The 14,526-nt window shown below is 46.3% G+C and overlaps 1 protein-coding gene across 5 annotated transcripts in view; it reads right to left on the bottom strand.

Annotated features, from left to right (window-relative positions):
• Nucleotides 1–14,526, bottom strand: part of FYTTD1 (forty-two-three domain containing 1) — a 37,107-nt gene that overhangs the window by 19,019 nt on the left and 3,562 nt on the right. For 3 of the 5 annotated variants that reach the window (XR_014026652.1, XM_081329480.1, XM_081329479.1), the window contains exon 2: nt 1,057–1,188. Coding sequence is in view for 4 of the 5 variants with exons in the window: in XM_081329480.1 (XP_081185606.1) it covers nt 1,057–1,188 (132 nt within the window). In the remaining variant the exon portion in view is untranslated. Of the gene's footprint in view, nt 1–1,056; nt 1,189–8,148; nt 8,184–9,321; nt 9,417–10,291; nt 10,453–14,526 lie in introns of those variants that run through there. The other 2 variants (XM_081329482.1, XM_081329481.1) reach the window with 2 other exon arrangements.

The raw sequence follows: 14,526 nt of genomic DNA, 5'->3' as shown, positions 1-14,526 counted from the left end.
TCCTGAGGAGGCCCTCTCTGTGTGAGCGCACTGGGCGATGGGAGTTCGTTCCCGGCAGCAGATGGTCCTGCAAGTATCCCGGTCCTAAGCCATGTAGGGCTTTAAAGGTAAGTACCAGCATCTTAAATCTCACCCGGAGGGCAACCGGCAACCAATGTAGCTCACGCAGGAGGGGTGTAATATGGGAGTATCGGGGTGCTCCCATCACTACCCGTGCAGCCGCACTCTGCACCAGCTGAAGCCTCCGGGTGGTCTTTAAGTAATCTATACGGGAGGTAACGAGTGCGTGGGTGACTGTGCGTAGGGCATCTCGGTCCAGAAAGGGGCGTAACTGGCGTACCAGGCGAATCTGGGCAAATGCCCCCCTAGCCACGACTCCAATATGATCTTCAAAACTGAGTCGTGAATCCAGGAGGACGCCTAGATTGCGTGCTCTATCAACGGGAGGTAACATCTCTCCTCCTATAACCAAGGATGGAACCTCTTGGACTAAACGAGATGCCGGTATGTAAAGCCACTCAGTCTTGGCCGGGTTGAGCCGGAGCCTGTTCTTTCCCATCCAAATCTGTACCGCTTCCAGGCAACGGGACATCACATCGAGGGCATCACTGGGTTGGTTCGGGGTGGAGATGAAAAGCTGGGTATCATCAGCATATTGATGATACCTCACCTCGAAGCCACGGATGATCTCTCCCAGCGGTTTCATATAGATGTTGAACAGGAGGGGCGAGAGTACCGACCCCTGAGGCACCCCACAACTAAGGGGCCTTGGGGTTGACCTCTGCCCCCCTGCCAACACCGTCTGCGAACGGCCTGAGAGGTAGGAGGAGAACCACCGCAGAACGGTGCCTCCCACTCCCAACCCCTCAAGACGACGCAGCAAGATACCATGGTCGATGGTATCAAAAGCCGCTGAGTTGAAGTCCACAAGTCATAAAAGAGCCAAGGTTGCCTACCCCTGGGTTAGGTATTATCGCTTAGCTGCCCAAAAACGGAGGCCTTGAACGGTTTCTCCCCAGTTCCCTGAAAACAAACCAGGTTCCAGACTCAACTAACCTGGATATTCTTGAATTCCCCACTTCATTCTCCTCATCCTGAACTGCCGAGTCCCGTTCTGGTGAAGGCCTCTCTTCATCTTGGGGAAATTGTGCTTCCTCTCTTCTCTCTTGTTCAATTTGATTATATCATCTGCGAAAGATACAAGCAGTTTGGCCCTTGAAGACGTGGGAAAGAGCCCATCGCCCTGTTCTCCTTGCTCCCTTCTGGGAGGAGGGGGCTTCAGGGTATCCCAGCGGCTCCCAACCTTTTCTATATCCCGCCCCCCTTAGAACGCTTCCGGTATATTCTCCCAGCCCTTCCAAAAGTTTAAAATAGCGAATTATGCACGTACGCTATAATTTCGAAACTTCTAAACCCAGGTTTTCACACCCCCTGGAACATCGTCTCGGACCCTGGTTGGAAACCCCTGCGATATCCGAAGAACAACTTCCAGATTCAGTCCCAGCTTTGTGCCAGACAGCATCAACCTTGTGAACTCTCAAGCTTCCTCCTCCTTCCGTTAGGTATTCAAGATGGACAGTGAGTAATATTTATATGTTACTTATATGTAAGGGTGTAGGTCTATACATATCTTGTATATAGCATGTTTAAATGTGTTATGTAGGTGTACACTTTTGAGAGCAACAATTTTTTCATCTTTAATGTATGCCAATATGCCCACAATAAAATATCACAATAAAGGCTATCTATCTATCTATCTATCTATCTATCTATCTATCTATCTATCTATCTATCTATCTATCTATCTATCTATCTATCTGTCTGTCTGTCTGTCTGTCTATCTCCACTCACCTATCTCGATCTGTCTCTCTATCCATCTGTCTGTCTGTCTCTCTCTCTCTCTATGTATCTTTCTATCCACTCACCTATCTCTGTCTCTATCCGTCTGTCTCTCTATCTTGCTCTATCTACCTATCTATCTACTTGTCTGTCTGTCTGTCTCTATCTATCTACTCATCTATCTCTGTCTAGCTCTATCCGTCTGTCTGTGTCTGTCTCTATCTATCTATCTACTCATCTGTCTCTCTCTATCCATCTGTGTCTGTCTGTCTGTCTGTCTATCTATCCACTCACCTATCTCTTTCTAACTCTATCTGTCTCTGTCTGTATCTTGCTCTATCTCTATCTATCTATCTATCTATCTATCTATCTATCTATCTATCTATCTATCTATCTATCTATCTATCTATCTATCTATCTACCTACCTATCTCTATCTCTATCTCCCATGTTTCCCCGAAAGTAAGGCCTACAACAAAAATAAGCCCTAGCTTAATTTGGGGGGGGTAGCCTTGGTGGAGCAGTGGGCTAATGCCTCCTTAAGTAACACCAGCTGCCTGCAATTAGTGCAGGTTCGCATCCCACCAGGCTCAAGGTTGACTCAGCCTTCCATCCTTCCGAGGTAGGTAAAATGAGGACCCAGATTGTTGGGGGCAATAAGCTGACTTTGTAATAATGCCGCTTGGGGTGTGTGTGAAAGCCCTAATAAGCAGGCATATACATAGAATGAAGGCTACTGCTAAGCTTGTAAGCCGCCCTGAGTCTTCAGAGAAGGGCGGGATATAAATGGAATTAAAATAAAAAAATATAAAAAAAAATATCTATCCATCCATCCATCTTCCACCAAGTGCAGGAAATCCTGCAATTTTTATTCAGTCCCCAGAAAGGGTAAATCTTTGCAGCCCCAATCTGGCACCAAAATCCCAAATGGATCGTTTAAATCAGGGACGGGGAATGATGGCCCGTTGACGGCTTGAGGACTTCAACTCCCAGAATCCCTGAATCAGCCATAGCTGGCTCTGGAATTCTGGGAGCTGAACTCCACAAGTCATAAAGGGTCCGTGGTTCCCTGCTCCTGGTTTAAATTAAACCTTCAACTGTCCAGTGAGAATTACTGCTGTTAAAAGGTCCCATTTGCATCATCCACAACCCTTCCCAATAAGTCAGAACTCCACAACCTGCAGCCACCCGATTTATTCTCAATTCCACCCTGCGATGAGGCACAGAAGATTTTTGCCAGATTAACCTTGCGCTCTGCTGGTCTACTCTACGTTGTAAGGGCTCAAGATAGAAACCACAGGCCACGACAGCTGGAAGAAACAGGAAGTGACTCGTAGAAGCAAGCCAGGAGCTGAAGGGATCCACTCCAAAAAGAGGGAGCAGGCGACTCCCGGGAAAGGTGGTTCTGCAGGAAACTAATGGAATACGGAATCTGTGCTTTCACGTATCCATGGCGAGAGCCAGCTTGTTGTCGTGGTTAAAGTGCTGGCTCGGAAAAAGCGAGGAGGTTGTGAGTTCTAGTCCCGCCTTAGGCATGAAAGCCGGCTGGTTGACTTTGGGCCAGTCACCAGGAGATGATGATGGTGGTGGTGGTGATAATAATAATAATAATAATAACAACAATAACAACAACCTAGGACGCTGGCAGCAACCCGTGTCAACAATTAGTGCCAGTAAATTTGAGTGTTCAGTTGACTGAGTTCCATGTTTTATGAATAAAAGATTATTATTATTATTAATAATAATAATAAGTGTTCAGTTTTATGAATAAAAATTTTATAATAATAATAGAGCTGGAAGGGACCTTGGAGGTCGCCTAGTCCAACCCCCTGCTCAGGCAGGAAACCTTATACCATTTCAGACAAATGGCTGTCCAGTCTCTTCTTTAAAACTTCCAGTGTTGGAGCATTCACCGCTTCTGGAGGCAAGGAGTTCCACTGGTTAATTGTTCTTGCTTTCAAGAAATTCCTCCTTATTTTTAGGTTGCTCCTCTCCTTGGTTAGTTTCTATCTGTTGCTTCTTGTCCTGCCTTCAGGCGCTTTGGAGAAGAGCTTGACTGCCTCTTCTTTGGGGAAACCCCTGAGATACTGGAAGGCTGCTATCATGTCCCCCCCTCGTCCTTCTCTTCATTAAACCGGACATCCCCAATTCCAGCAGCCGTTCTTTGTATGTTTTAGCCTCCAGTCCCCCAATCATCCTTGCTGCTCTTCTCTGAACTCTTTTTTCTAGAGTCTCGACATCTTTTTTGCATCGTGGTGACCAAAACTGGATGCCGTATTCCAGGTGTGGCCTTTCCAAGGCCTTGTAAAGCGGTATTAACACTTCACGGGATCTTGATTCTATCCCTCTGTTAATGCAGCCTAGCAGTGTGTTGGCTTTTCCGGCAGCTGCCACAGACGGCTGGCTCCTATTTAAAATGGTGAGTTCTGGTCTCTCCTTGGGTAACAGGAGATGGTGAGTTCTAGTTCTATCCTAGCCAGGAAAGCCAGCTGGATGGCGTTGGGCCAGCCACACTCTCTCAGCCCAACCCATCTCGCAGGGTTGTTTATTTATTTATTTAATTATATTTGTATACCGCCCTTCTCCCGAAGGACTCAGGGCGGTGAACAGGGCAATACATGTTACTGTGAGGAGAACAGGAAGCAGGGGCATTAGGTTCACCATCTTGAGTTATTCATAAAAAATAATAAACACGGGAGAAAAGAAATCTAAAAATCAAAAACCAAAAAACACAGACGTATATCTTAAGGTGCAAAAAGCAAATTTCTAGAGGAGAGCCGAGAAACGATATCAGACACACCGCTTGCAAAAACCGTCTCTCCTGGTTCCCTTCCAGCTCAATTCTATTCTATGAGCTCTGCAGAAAGGTGCACAATTTAAGAGAAACTCAAGTCAGGAGTCTTCAAGAATTAAACTGATGGCAATAATAATAATAATAATAATAATAATAATAATAATAATAATAATAATAATAATAATAATAATAATAATAATAATAATAATAATAATAATAAGGCAGAAGGAAGAAGCTAGGATGGGGAAAAAAACACGCCCTGAGTAAGGGAATGGACTCGGCGGCCTAAGAGGGCCAACTCAGCACAACAATTCAGTGAAATGAAAAATGGAATCTGGACATTTCCCCACCCACCCCTCTCTGGTTAAGAGCCTGTGAAGCATTTGTGTTGCCCAAAGAAACTAATTCATTTTCCAACACTATTAGCTTTTTAACAAATACCTGTCTCCTTGGAGTGGCCCAGATCAAATAGACAGCTGTAGGGGGGGGGGGGGGGGTAAAAAAATGATTGTGAAGATGAATTGGCTAAATTTCCTCCCAGGTCTCTCTGTGTGTGTGTGTGTGTGTGTGTGTGTGTGTGTCCCCCTTTGTAAAATCTGAAGTTGGAACAAGGGCTGGAATGCTCAGCGAATTACAATGGCTTTTGTCTGGGACGCTCTGAACTGCTGACAGAAGTCACCATCTTGCGGTCTGCAAAGTGGAACCGATTTTCGGGCGCAAGCGTCTTGAATTGGCCTCTGTGTTCTCTGGAGTGAAATGTTAATTCTCTCCTGCTGGTGCAAAAGAATTTAATTTAATTCTGTCCTGCACCTCTCAGCCAGCATAGCTTGCTCTCTTGTAATCCCTTCCTCTGCATTTTCTCCACTTTAGTGGATAACAGAAGACGGGGGGGGGGGGGGAGAGAAAAACCAGGCGTGGCTTGCTAGGGAATTCTGGGAATCGAAATCCAGACATCTTCAAGTCGACAAGCTTGAGAAATGCTGCTTTAGACTTTAACATCTTTCTTGCAAAATCCTAAGGAAATCTACAGTGTGTGTGTGTGTGTAAGAAAACAACTATGGGTACACTTACGACGGTTCATTTAGTGATCATTTGGGGTTACAACGGCACTGAAAAAAGGTGACTCATGACCATTTTTCACACTTACGACCGCTGCACCATCCCCAGAGTCACATGATCAAAATTCAGATGCTTGGCAACTGACTCATATTTAGACGGTGAGTTCTAGTCCCGCCTTAGGCATGAAAGCCAGCTGGGTGACCTTGGGCCAATCACCAGGAGACAGTGAGTTCTAGTCCCGCCTCAGACATGAAAGACAGCTGGGTGACCTTGGGCCAATCATTCCCTCTCAGCCCTCCCCACCTCACAGGGCTGTTGTTGTAGGGAAAAGTGGAAGATGTCTTTCAAATGTTCTCTGCCTTGAGTTATTTATAAATAAAGGTGGGATTTAAAAAAAAAAGTCAAATCAACTAAAGAAGGTTGCCTAAGAATTTAACGCCATCATGAAAAACTGGCCCGGTGCAGATACTGAAATCTTAATTAACTCCAGGGGTTTCGAAATGGGAACATAGTGTTCCAATAATTAAAATAGCTGCCTATTTGTTTTCCACGTGTAGCTTCAAAGGTTGGTATTAATTCAATGCAAGTCCTTGGGAGCTTGGACCCCAATTATAACCCTAGATCAGATTCACTTGAGCACCAAGGACCAAGTTTATGTGAGATTCGGGACGGAGCTGACCTATGGTGGGGCCAGTTCAGAGATCACCCCAAGAAAATGGGGGGGTGCTATGCTCAAGGCAGGAAATTAAAAGACGCTTGCTCCTGGGGAGGAAAGCCATGGCAAATCTAGACAGCACACTAAAAAGCAGAGACATCACCCTGCCAACAAAAGTGCGTATAGTCAAGGCTATGGTCTTCCCAGTTGCAATGTATGGCAGTGAAAGTTGGACCATAAGAAAGGCTGAGCACCAAAGAATTGAAGCCTTTGAACTATGGTGCTGGAGAAGTCTCCTGCGAGTCCCTTGGACTGCAAGGCGATCAAACCGATCGGTCCTAGAGGAGATCAACCCTGACTGCTCTTTAGAAGGCCAGATCCTGAAGCTAAAACTCAAATCCTTTGGCCACCTAATGAGAAGGAAGGACTCACTGGAGAAGAGCCTAACGCTGGGAAAGGTTGAGGGCAAGAGAAGAAGGGGATGACGGAGAATGAGGTGGCTGGATGGAGTCACTGAAGCAGGAGGCGTGAGCCTAAATGGACTCCAGAAGATGGTAGAGGACAGGAAGGCCTGGAGGAACGTCATCCATGGGGTCGCCAGGGGTCGGACACGATTTCGCAACAACAACAAATGCTCAAGATGTCCCAACAGGAGTAGGAAAGTCCAGATGCCTCTCAGTGTCAGCCAGGTTAGAAAATATGAAATACGGAAATATAAATTAGGATAGGACACGATAAGGGGAGGAGGAGGAGGAGGAAGAGAATTACAAAAAAATAAATTACAATAGAATTCTTGATTGGCCAAGTGTGATTGGTCCCACAAGGCATTTGTCTTGTGCGTAGGTTGTCAGTGTACATAGTGTACATATAAACAACGAAGTGATGTCATCACAACATACCAATATGAGAAGGCAACAGGAAACCATGGCTGACTCGGGAATGCTGGGAATCGAAGTCCACGGGCCCTAAAGGGGCCATCTTTGCCCAACTCTGCTCTATGGTTACAGAATCTTGAAAAAGATTCTTCCCTCCCTCTTCTGCCAAAGAGAATCAGGGCAGAGCAACCTTCCATTTCTTTCTAACACCTTCCTCCTTTCCTGGGCTTCATTCAAATTTCGCTAGCTGCTGTATTCCTTCCCCAACCATCTGGGTAGTCCTCTACAGCAGGGGTCTTCAAACCTGGCCCTTTGATGACTTGTGGACTTCAACTCCCAGAATGCCTCAGCCAGCATCGCTTACTCTCTTGTAATCCCTTCCTATGCAATCTCTCCACGAGAGGAGGTAAGAGGGGAAAAAAAACAAGAAAAAAAAGCACAGGCGTGCCTGGCTGAGGAATTCTGGGAGTTGAAGTTCGCGAGTCATGAAGGGGCTATAGTTCCCCCACGCTGGCTGAGGAATTCTGGGAGTTGAAGTCCACAAAGCATGAAGGGGCCTTAGTTCCTCCACGCTGGCTGAGGAATTCTGGGAGTTGAAGTCCAGAAGTCATGAAGGGGCCAAGTCTGAAGACCCCTGCTCTACACTCATCTCTCTGCTTGTCGCTCTCTTCAACCTACCAGTTCAGAGGTTTGTGGGGAAAAGAAAGGACGAAGTATTATGCATGCTGTTAGGTTCCTGAGGGAAGGATAAAAGGTAACAATATACATCAAATAAATGGGATAGCTCCTAACCTTAATCCTGAAGAGATCTGGCAGGTTTATTTATGTTTTATTTACATTTCAGATTTCTTAACCGCCCCTCCGTTAGGTTCTTTTTCTCTACATTCTTATTGGAAAAGTCTTGCCTTCAATAAATATTTCACTTACATCTTTGTAACTGTTTGTCCTCCCTAGAAAGCTACCTGTACATAAAATAAAATAAACAGATTTTCTACCACCAACAAGGCTTGTGGGCTTTGTCTGCTACTATTTTGCTTTTGCTTTTAATTTTCCTGTACTGTTTTTCACTCTCAAACTTTTCTGAATACATGTAAACCACCTGCTAGTTTGGGCTAAAATACAGGTGGGCAATTTTTGATTTAATTTGCCATAGAAAACCCTACCACTATCTACAGCACTCACATTCAGGAAAGAAGGCCACGTTTTTAAGCCCTCATACAGTTTATCCATCCCAGCGTTAACATTCAGTGTGATTTATAAATTTCTACAAGCCGAAATTTAGGATATCCCCGTTACAGAAAAATAAGGTTCAAATACCAAAGATAGTCTGGCCTGTTTTCAGCAACATACATACAACCTAAAAGAGGAAGGCGAAGCCAACATCCCACCAGGCTCAAGGTTGACTCAGCCTTCCATCCTTGAGGACCCAGATTATTGGGGGCAATAAGCTGACTTTGTAATAATGCCGCTTGGGGGTGTATGAAAGCCCTAATAAGCAGGCATATACATAGAATGAAGGCTACTGCTAAGCTTGTAAGCCGCCCTGAGTCTTCGGAGAAGGGCGGGATATAAATGGAATTAAAATAAATAAATAAATAAATAAATCTTCCCGCCCAATGAGACTCAAACAGATGTTGGTAACACGCTGCAAATTTTCTTCCTCCAAACCCCAGCCCGGCCTTTTCCCTCCTAAGGCAGAGCTTGCAAAACCTAAACCTAAGGGCAGGGAACAGCAAGCAAACCCTGGCTGCTCTCTCAAACACCAAGGTTTATTATTTTTTATTTAGGGTACGCCGTATACTAAATCTTCAGAGGCCATGCAATCACTGACATTCATTACAAACAGGAATAAAACACATTATACATAAACATATATAAGTAAATAAAGCATTTTATGGCACCATCTTAAAGCAATTTTACCATGGTTTTACCTTAATGTAATATTTTACCTGGTATACTGTTCTCTCTCTCTCTCTCTCTCTCTCTGTGTGTGTGTGTGTGTGTGTTTGTTACACACACACACACACACACACACACACAGGTAAAGGTTCCCCCGCACACGCGTGCTAGTCGTTTCCGACTCTAGGGGCCGGTGCTCACCTCCGTTTCAAAGCCGAAGAGCCAGCGCTTGACCGAGGACGTCTCCGTGGTCCTGTGGCCGGCATGACTGGACGCCAAAGGTGCACGGAACGCTGTTACCTTCCCACCGGAGTGGTCCCTATTTTTCTACTTGCATTTTTACGTGCTTTCGAACTGCTAGGTTGGCAGAAGCTGGGACGAGTAACAGGCGCTCACTCTGTTACGCGGCACTCGGGATTCGACCCGCCAAACTGCCGACCTTCTGATCGACATGCTCAGCGTCCTAACCCACTGAGCCACCACGTCCCACACTAATATATATTAGTGTGTATATGTGTGTGTTTGTGTGTGTGTGTGTATATATATATACATATATACATATACATATATAAATATATATATATACATATATATATATATACATACACACACACACACACACACACACACACACACACACAGACATCCATATACATGATCCGTATCTATCCATCCATCCACCCACCCATCCTAAGGTTTATATCCGAACAGGAGACCACCAGGAAATCCCAAGCTTGCAAAGTCAGCTGGCCTTGAGCCAGGCAATAGCAGGAAGTGTCCTGCTGGACCCAAAGGAAGACTTCTCCCCGAGGGCGGAGACCCGTCACCCCCTCTTTCGGGCCACGCCCACCTCTGGTCCGGAGCCCCTCCGTACCCCGAGCCAGCATCCCCACGGTTCGGCCCGAACACCCCACCCCCCCTTCGCCAGCGTCCCCATGGTTCGGCCCCACCATCTCCCTCCAGCGTCAGCATGGTTCGGTCCGAGCACACCCCCCCCGCCGGTGTCTCCATGGTTCGGCCCGAGAATCCTCAGCCAGCATCCACATGGTTCGGCCCGAGCAAACCCCCCCCCGCCAGTGTCTCCATGGTTCGGTCCGAGCAATTCCCTCCCCTCGCCGTTCTGCCCACTTGCCCGCCTCCCTCCGCGCCGGGGTTGAGCGCTACGTCTCACCCAGGGACATGTCGATCTTTTCCAGCGTTTCCCCGCCGCTGCTGCCGCCTTTCTGAAGCGAGGGCGCCCCGGTGCCGAATCCGCTCATGGCCGCTGCTGGTCTCGTCGCTACACAAGACGCGAAGCAAAGCAGCAGCCGACTGAGAGGGGGCGGGGGTCCTTTTTTTTTCTTTCAGCGCATGCGTCGGTCACGCCCAGCGCCTGCGCATTCGGGTGGCGGCGGAGGGAACCAACGGCTTTAGCGCGTGCGCGTACCGGCCAAAGAGAGAGAGAGAGAGAGAGAGAGAGGGAGAACTGTGGCTTTAGTTTCTCCGCATGCGCGGGGATTGCGACCCTCTGCGGCGGCGAAGAGTTGAAGGGAGCCCTCTGCCCCCTGCAGGCGGGGAGGACTCTACACAGCCAGGACTTGGCTGATACTATAAGACAGTTGCATTGTTTTGCCCGTGTTTAAACCAGGGTTTGTTTTAAGATGCCATGGACTTCAGTTCCAGAATTCTCCATCTTAACACAACTCAGGTGGCTAGAAAGGCCCAACAGAGGCTTCACTTTCTTAGGGTCTTGCGGAAGAACAGGGTAGAACAACGGCTAATGACCCTCTTTTACCGGTCTACCATAGAGAGCGTCCTCTCGTACGGTATTGTGGTTTGGTATGCTGGTCTGACAGCCACGGACAGGAAAGTATTACAGAGGGTAGTGAGCACAGCACAAGACATGGTGGGCTGTCCCCTGACACCACTGGATGACCTCGCCAGGGCTCGCTGCCTTGGAAGAGTGAGGAAGATTCTCAGGGACGACTCACACCCTGGACCGTATCTCTTTACTCTCCTACCATCCGGTAGGAGATACAGGAATATAGCCAGCCGTACCAACAGGCTGAAAAATAGCTTTTATCTGTGGGCTGTTAGGCTTTTAAATGGGACATAATCTTATACAGAATTGACTTGGGAGGCCGGTGTGTGGTGTAGTTGATTCACATGGTGTGGTAGGATGGAGGGTTTGTTGTCACTGTGTGTTGTGGGCAGAGAGCACGGGGGGGGGGGGAGGCTCAGCTAATCTCAATGTACACATGTTGTACTTTGACAATAAAGGTTTATTATTATTAAGAGGTCCACCCATTTTAAAGTTGAGAAAAACTTTAAACGTTGTATGTCACCCTGGAATTGGGTGGCTATACAAATTAGTTTAATAATATATGAAATACATAAAAATGGTAAGTTTATTACGACTTACTTGTCTGAACTGCATCATAGTTTATTCAACTGTTGCAGTTTTTCTGGGTTTGCACAATGAAGGCGTGGAGCTAGGTGTCTTCTTAGACCCCTTCTAGTGGCAGGTAGTTGTGAGTGGACGATCCCTTAAACATGAGCCAGCCGTGTGCAGCAGCAGCCAAAAAAGCCAATACAATCCTTGGTTATATAAACAGAGGCACAGGGTCAAAATCAGCTGAAGTATTAGTACCGTTTTATAAATCCTTAGTGTGGAAAATAACGAAGTAGCAAGGAAATTTAAAAATAAATATATATATGCTTTTAGTATTATCATATAATCATATTTTGTATTTTATAATAATCATTTTATAATCAATTGCTTGAGCAGATGCTTTGAGTATATGGGGGAAAATACAGGCCTCAAGTGGAGGGAGGGAGAGAACAGGAGTTACCATGGGGTCCAGTGTGAGTCACCATCTAGGAATTGTTTTTAAGTACCTTCTGGTGCCTGGTACCCCTGGCAGGTGTTGTTGTTAGTTGCGAAGTCGTGTCCGACCCATCGCGACCCTATGGACAATGTTCCTCCAGGCCTTCCTGTCCTCCACCATCTTCTGGAGTCCATCTAAGCTCACGCCTCCTGCTTCAGTGACTCCATCCAGCCACCTCATTCTCTGTCGTCCCCTTCTTCTATTGCCCTCAACCTTTCCCAGCATTAGGCTCTTCTCCAGTGAGTCCTTCCTTCTCATTAGGTGGCCAAAGTATTTGAGTTTTAGCTTCAGGATCTGGCCTTCCAAAGAGCAGTCGGGGTTGATCTCCTCTAGGACCGACCGGTTTGATCGCCTTGCAGTCCAAGGAACTCGCAGGAGTCTTCTCCAGCACCATAGTTCAAAGGCTTCAAAGGCGTATAGTCAAGGTTGTGGTCTTCCCAGTTGCAATGTATGGCAGTGAAAGCTGGACCATAAGAAAGGCTGAGCACCAAAGAATTGAAGCCTTTGAACTGGCAGGTGTAGGCACTTTTTAGCCTTTGTTGTGAAGAGTCTAATAAACTTCTTTTCTATTTGTACCAGGGCTTTTTTTCTCATAAAACGCTCAGAACGGAGTTCCGGCACCTTTTTTGGATGGAACCTTGTAGGGTAGGTAAGGTGGGTTGTATGACGTGTGAGTTCCGGCACCTATTTCTTTTACAAAAAAAGCACTGTTTGTAACTCAGAGTGGATTTCAATTTGTGACTATTTTTGTGTCTAACATTAGTAAGGCCACACCTGGAATACTGCATCCAGTTTTGGCCACCGCATTACAAAAAAGAAGTTGAGACTTTGGGAAAAGTGCAGAGAAGAGCAACAAAGATGATTAAAGGCCTGGAAACAAAAACGTACGAAGAACGGTGACATTATAGCAGTATTCCAGTATTTGAGGGGCTGCCCCAAAGAAGAGGGAGTCAGGCTATTCTCCAAAGCACCAGAAGGCAGGACAAGAAACAATGGATGGAAACTCACCAAGGAGAGAAGCAACCTGGAATTAAGGAAAAATTTCCTGACAGTAAGAACAATTAATCCGGTGGAACAGAAGTTGCCTCCAGAAGTTATGGGTACTCCAACACTGGAGGCTTTCAAGAAGAGACTGGATAGCCATTTGTCTGAAATGGGATGGGGGTTTCCTGCCTGAGCGGGGGGGGGGGTTGGACTAGAAGACCTCCAAGGTCCCTTCCAGCTCCATTCTGAATTCATTAGGTGACTCAGAGGTAGACTTTATTTTTGGTGGCTCTCCCGATAAAACCCGTTCCCTTTTACATTACACCGGGCAATTGTTTCATGTATAATACTCTACATGGGGCTGCCCTTGAAGACCACCCGGAGGCTTCAGCTGGTGCAGAGTGCAGCTGCACGAGTAGTGATGGGAGCACCCCGATACTCCCATATTACACCCCTCCTGCGTGAGCTGCATTGGCTACCGGTTGCCCTCCGGGTGAGATTTAAGGTGCTAGTACTTACCTTTAAAGCCCTACATGGCTTAGGCCCGGGATACTTGCAGGACCATCTGCTGCCGGGAACGAATTCCCATCGCCCAGTACGCTCACACAGAGAAGGCCTCCTCAGGGTACCGTCGGCTAGACAATGCCGGCTGGCGACCCCCAGGGGAAGGGCCTTCTCTGTGGGAGCGCCAGCCCTGTGGAACCAGCTCCCCCCTGAGCTTCGGATGGCCCAAAATCTCCAGTCCTTTCGCCACGGCCTCAAAACACTCCTTTTCCACCTGGCTGACCTGGACTGGCAGGCATTTTAATTATATTTACAATTTTTAATTTATTTTTAATTTTTAATTTTAATTTATTGCACAGATGATTTTAATTTTATTTTTATCTTAATTTCTGTACTTATTATATGTTTTGCTGTTAGCCGCCCTGAGTCCTTCAGGAGATAGGGCGGGATATAAATCCCATTAATAAATAAATAATAAATAAATAAATACTGTGTACTTATTTATTAATCAAACGTACGTGGCGACCCATCTCACGGAAAGTAACTCTGTGTGGCTTATAACAACCTAATACTGTATTAGCTAAAACTGCACTTGATAATAAGTTGGGTGGCATATAAATTTAATAAATAAATAAAAGTGTAAAACAAAAAAACCATAACGTATTGTGGGAAGTCAGCCCCCCAGAGAAGGAAATATTAAAAGGGAAGAAAAATATATTTCCTCAAAGGATCTTAAAGAGGCAGAAAACCACGCCCAGTTTTTCTTAATAGCCCTCAAGTCTCCCCCCAAGCAGAAAACAGCTCTGTAGAAATGCAGATGTGATAATCCATTCAGGAAGGTTGGAGGCCCCTAGCTAGAAGATTAAGAACACAAAGACACATAAAATCTACATACCCCACTCAAACTCTAAGACAGGACATAATAGGATTAACCCACAGATGCCAAAGGGGCACACTCAGACTCAGGTCAGTATACATGACACAGGAAACACAAAGCCTCAAACAGGAAACAGCTCCAAACGAAAGGCTCCAGAGGGTATAAAAACCCACT

Source organism: Vipera berus (genome assembly GCF_964194415.1).
Source record: "Vipera berus genome assembly, chromosome: 5".
Lineage (NCBI taxonomy): Eukaryota > Metazoa > Chordata > Lepidosauria > Squamata > Viperidae > Vipera > Vipera berus.
Note: the sequence above shows the minus strand (reverse complement) of the source record. Positions and strands in the feature narration are given on the sequence as shown.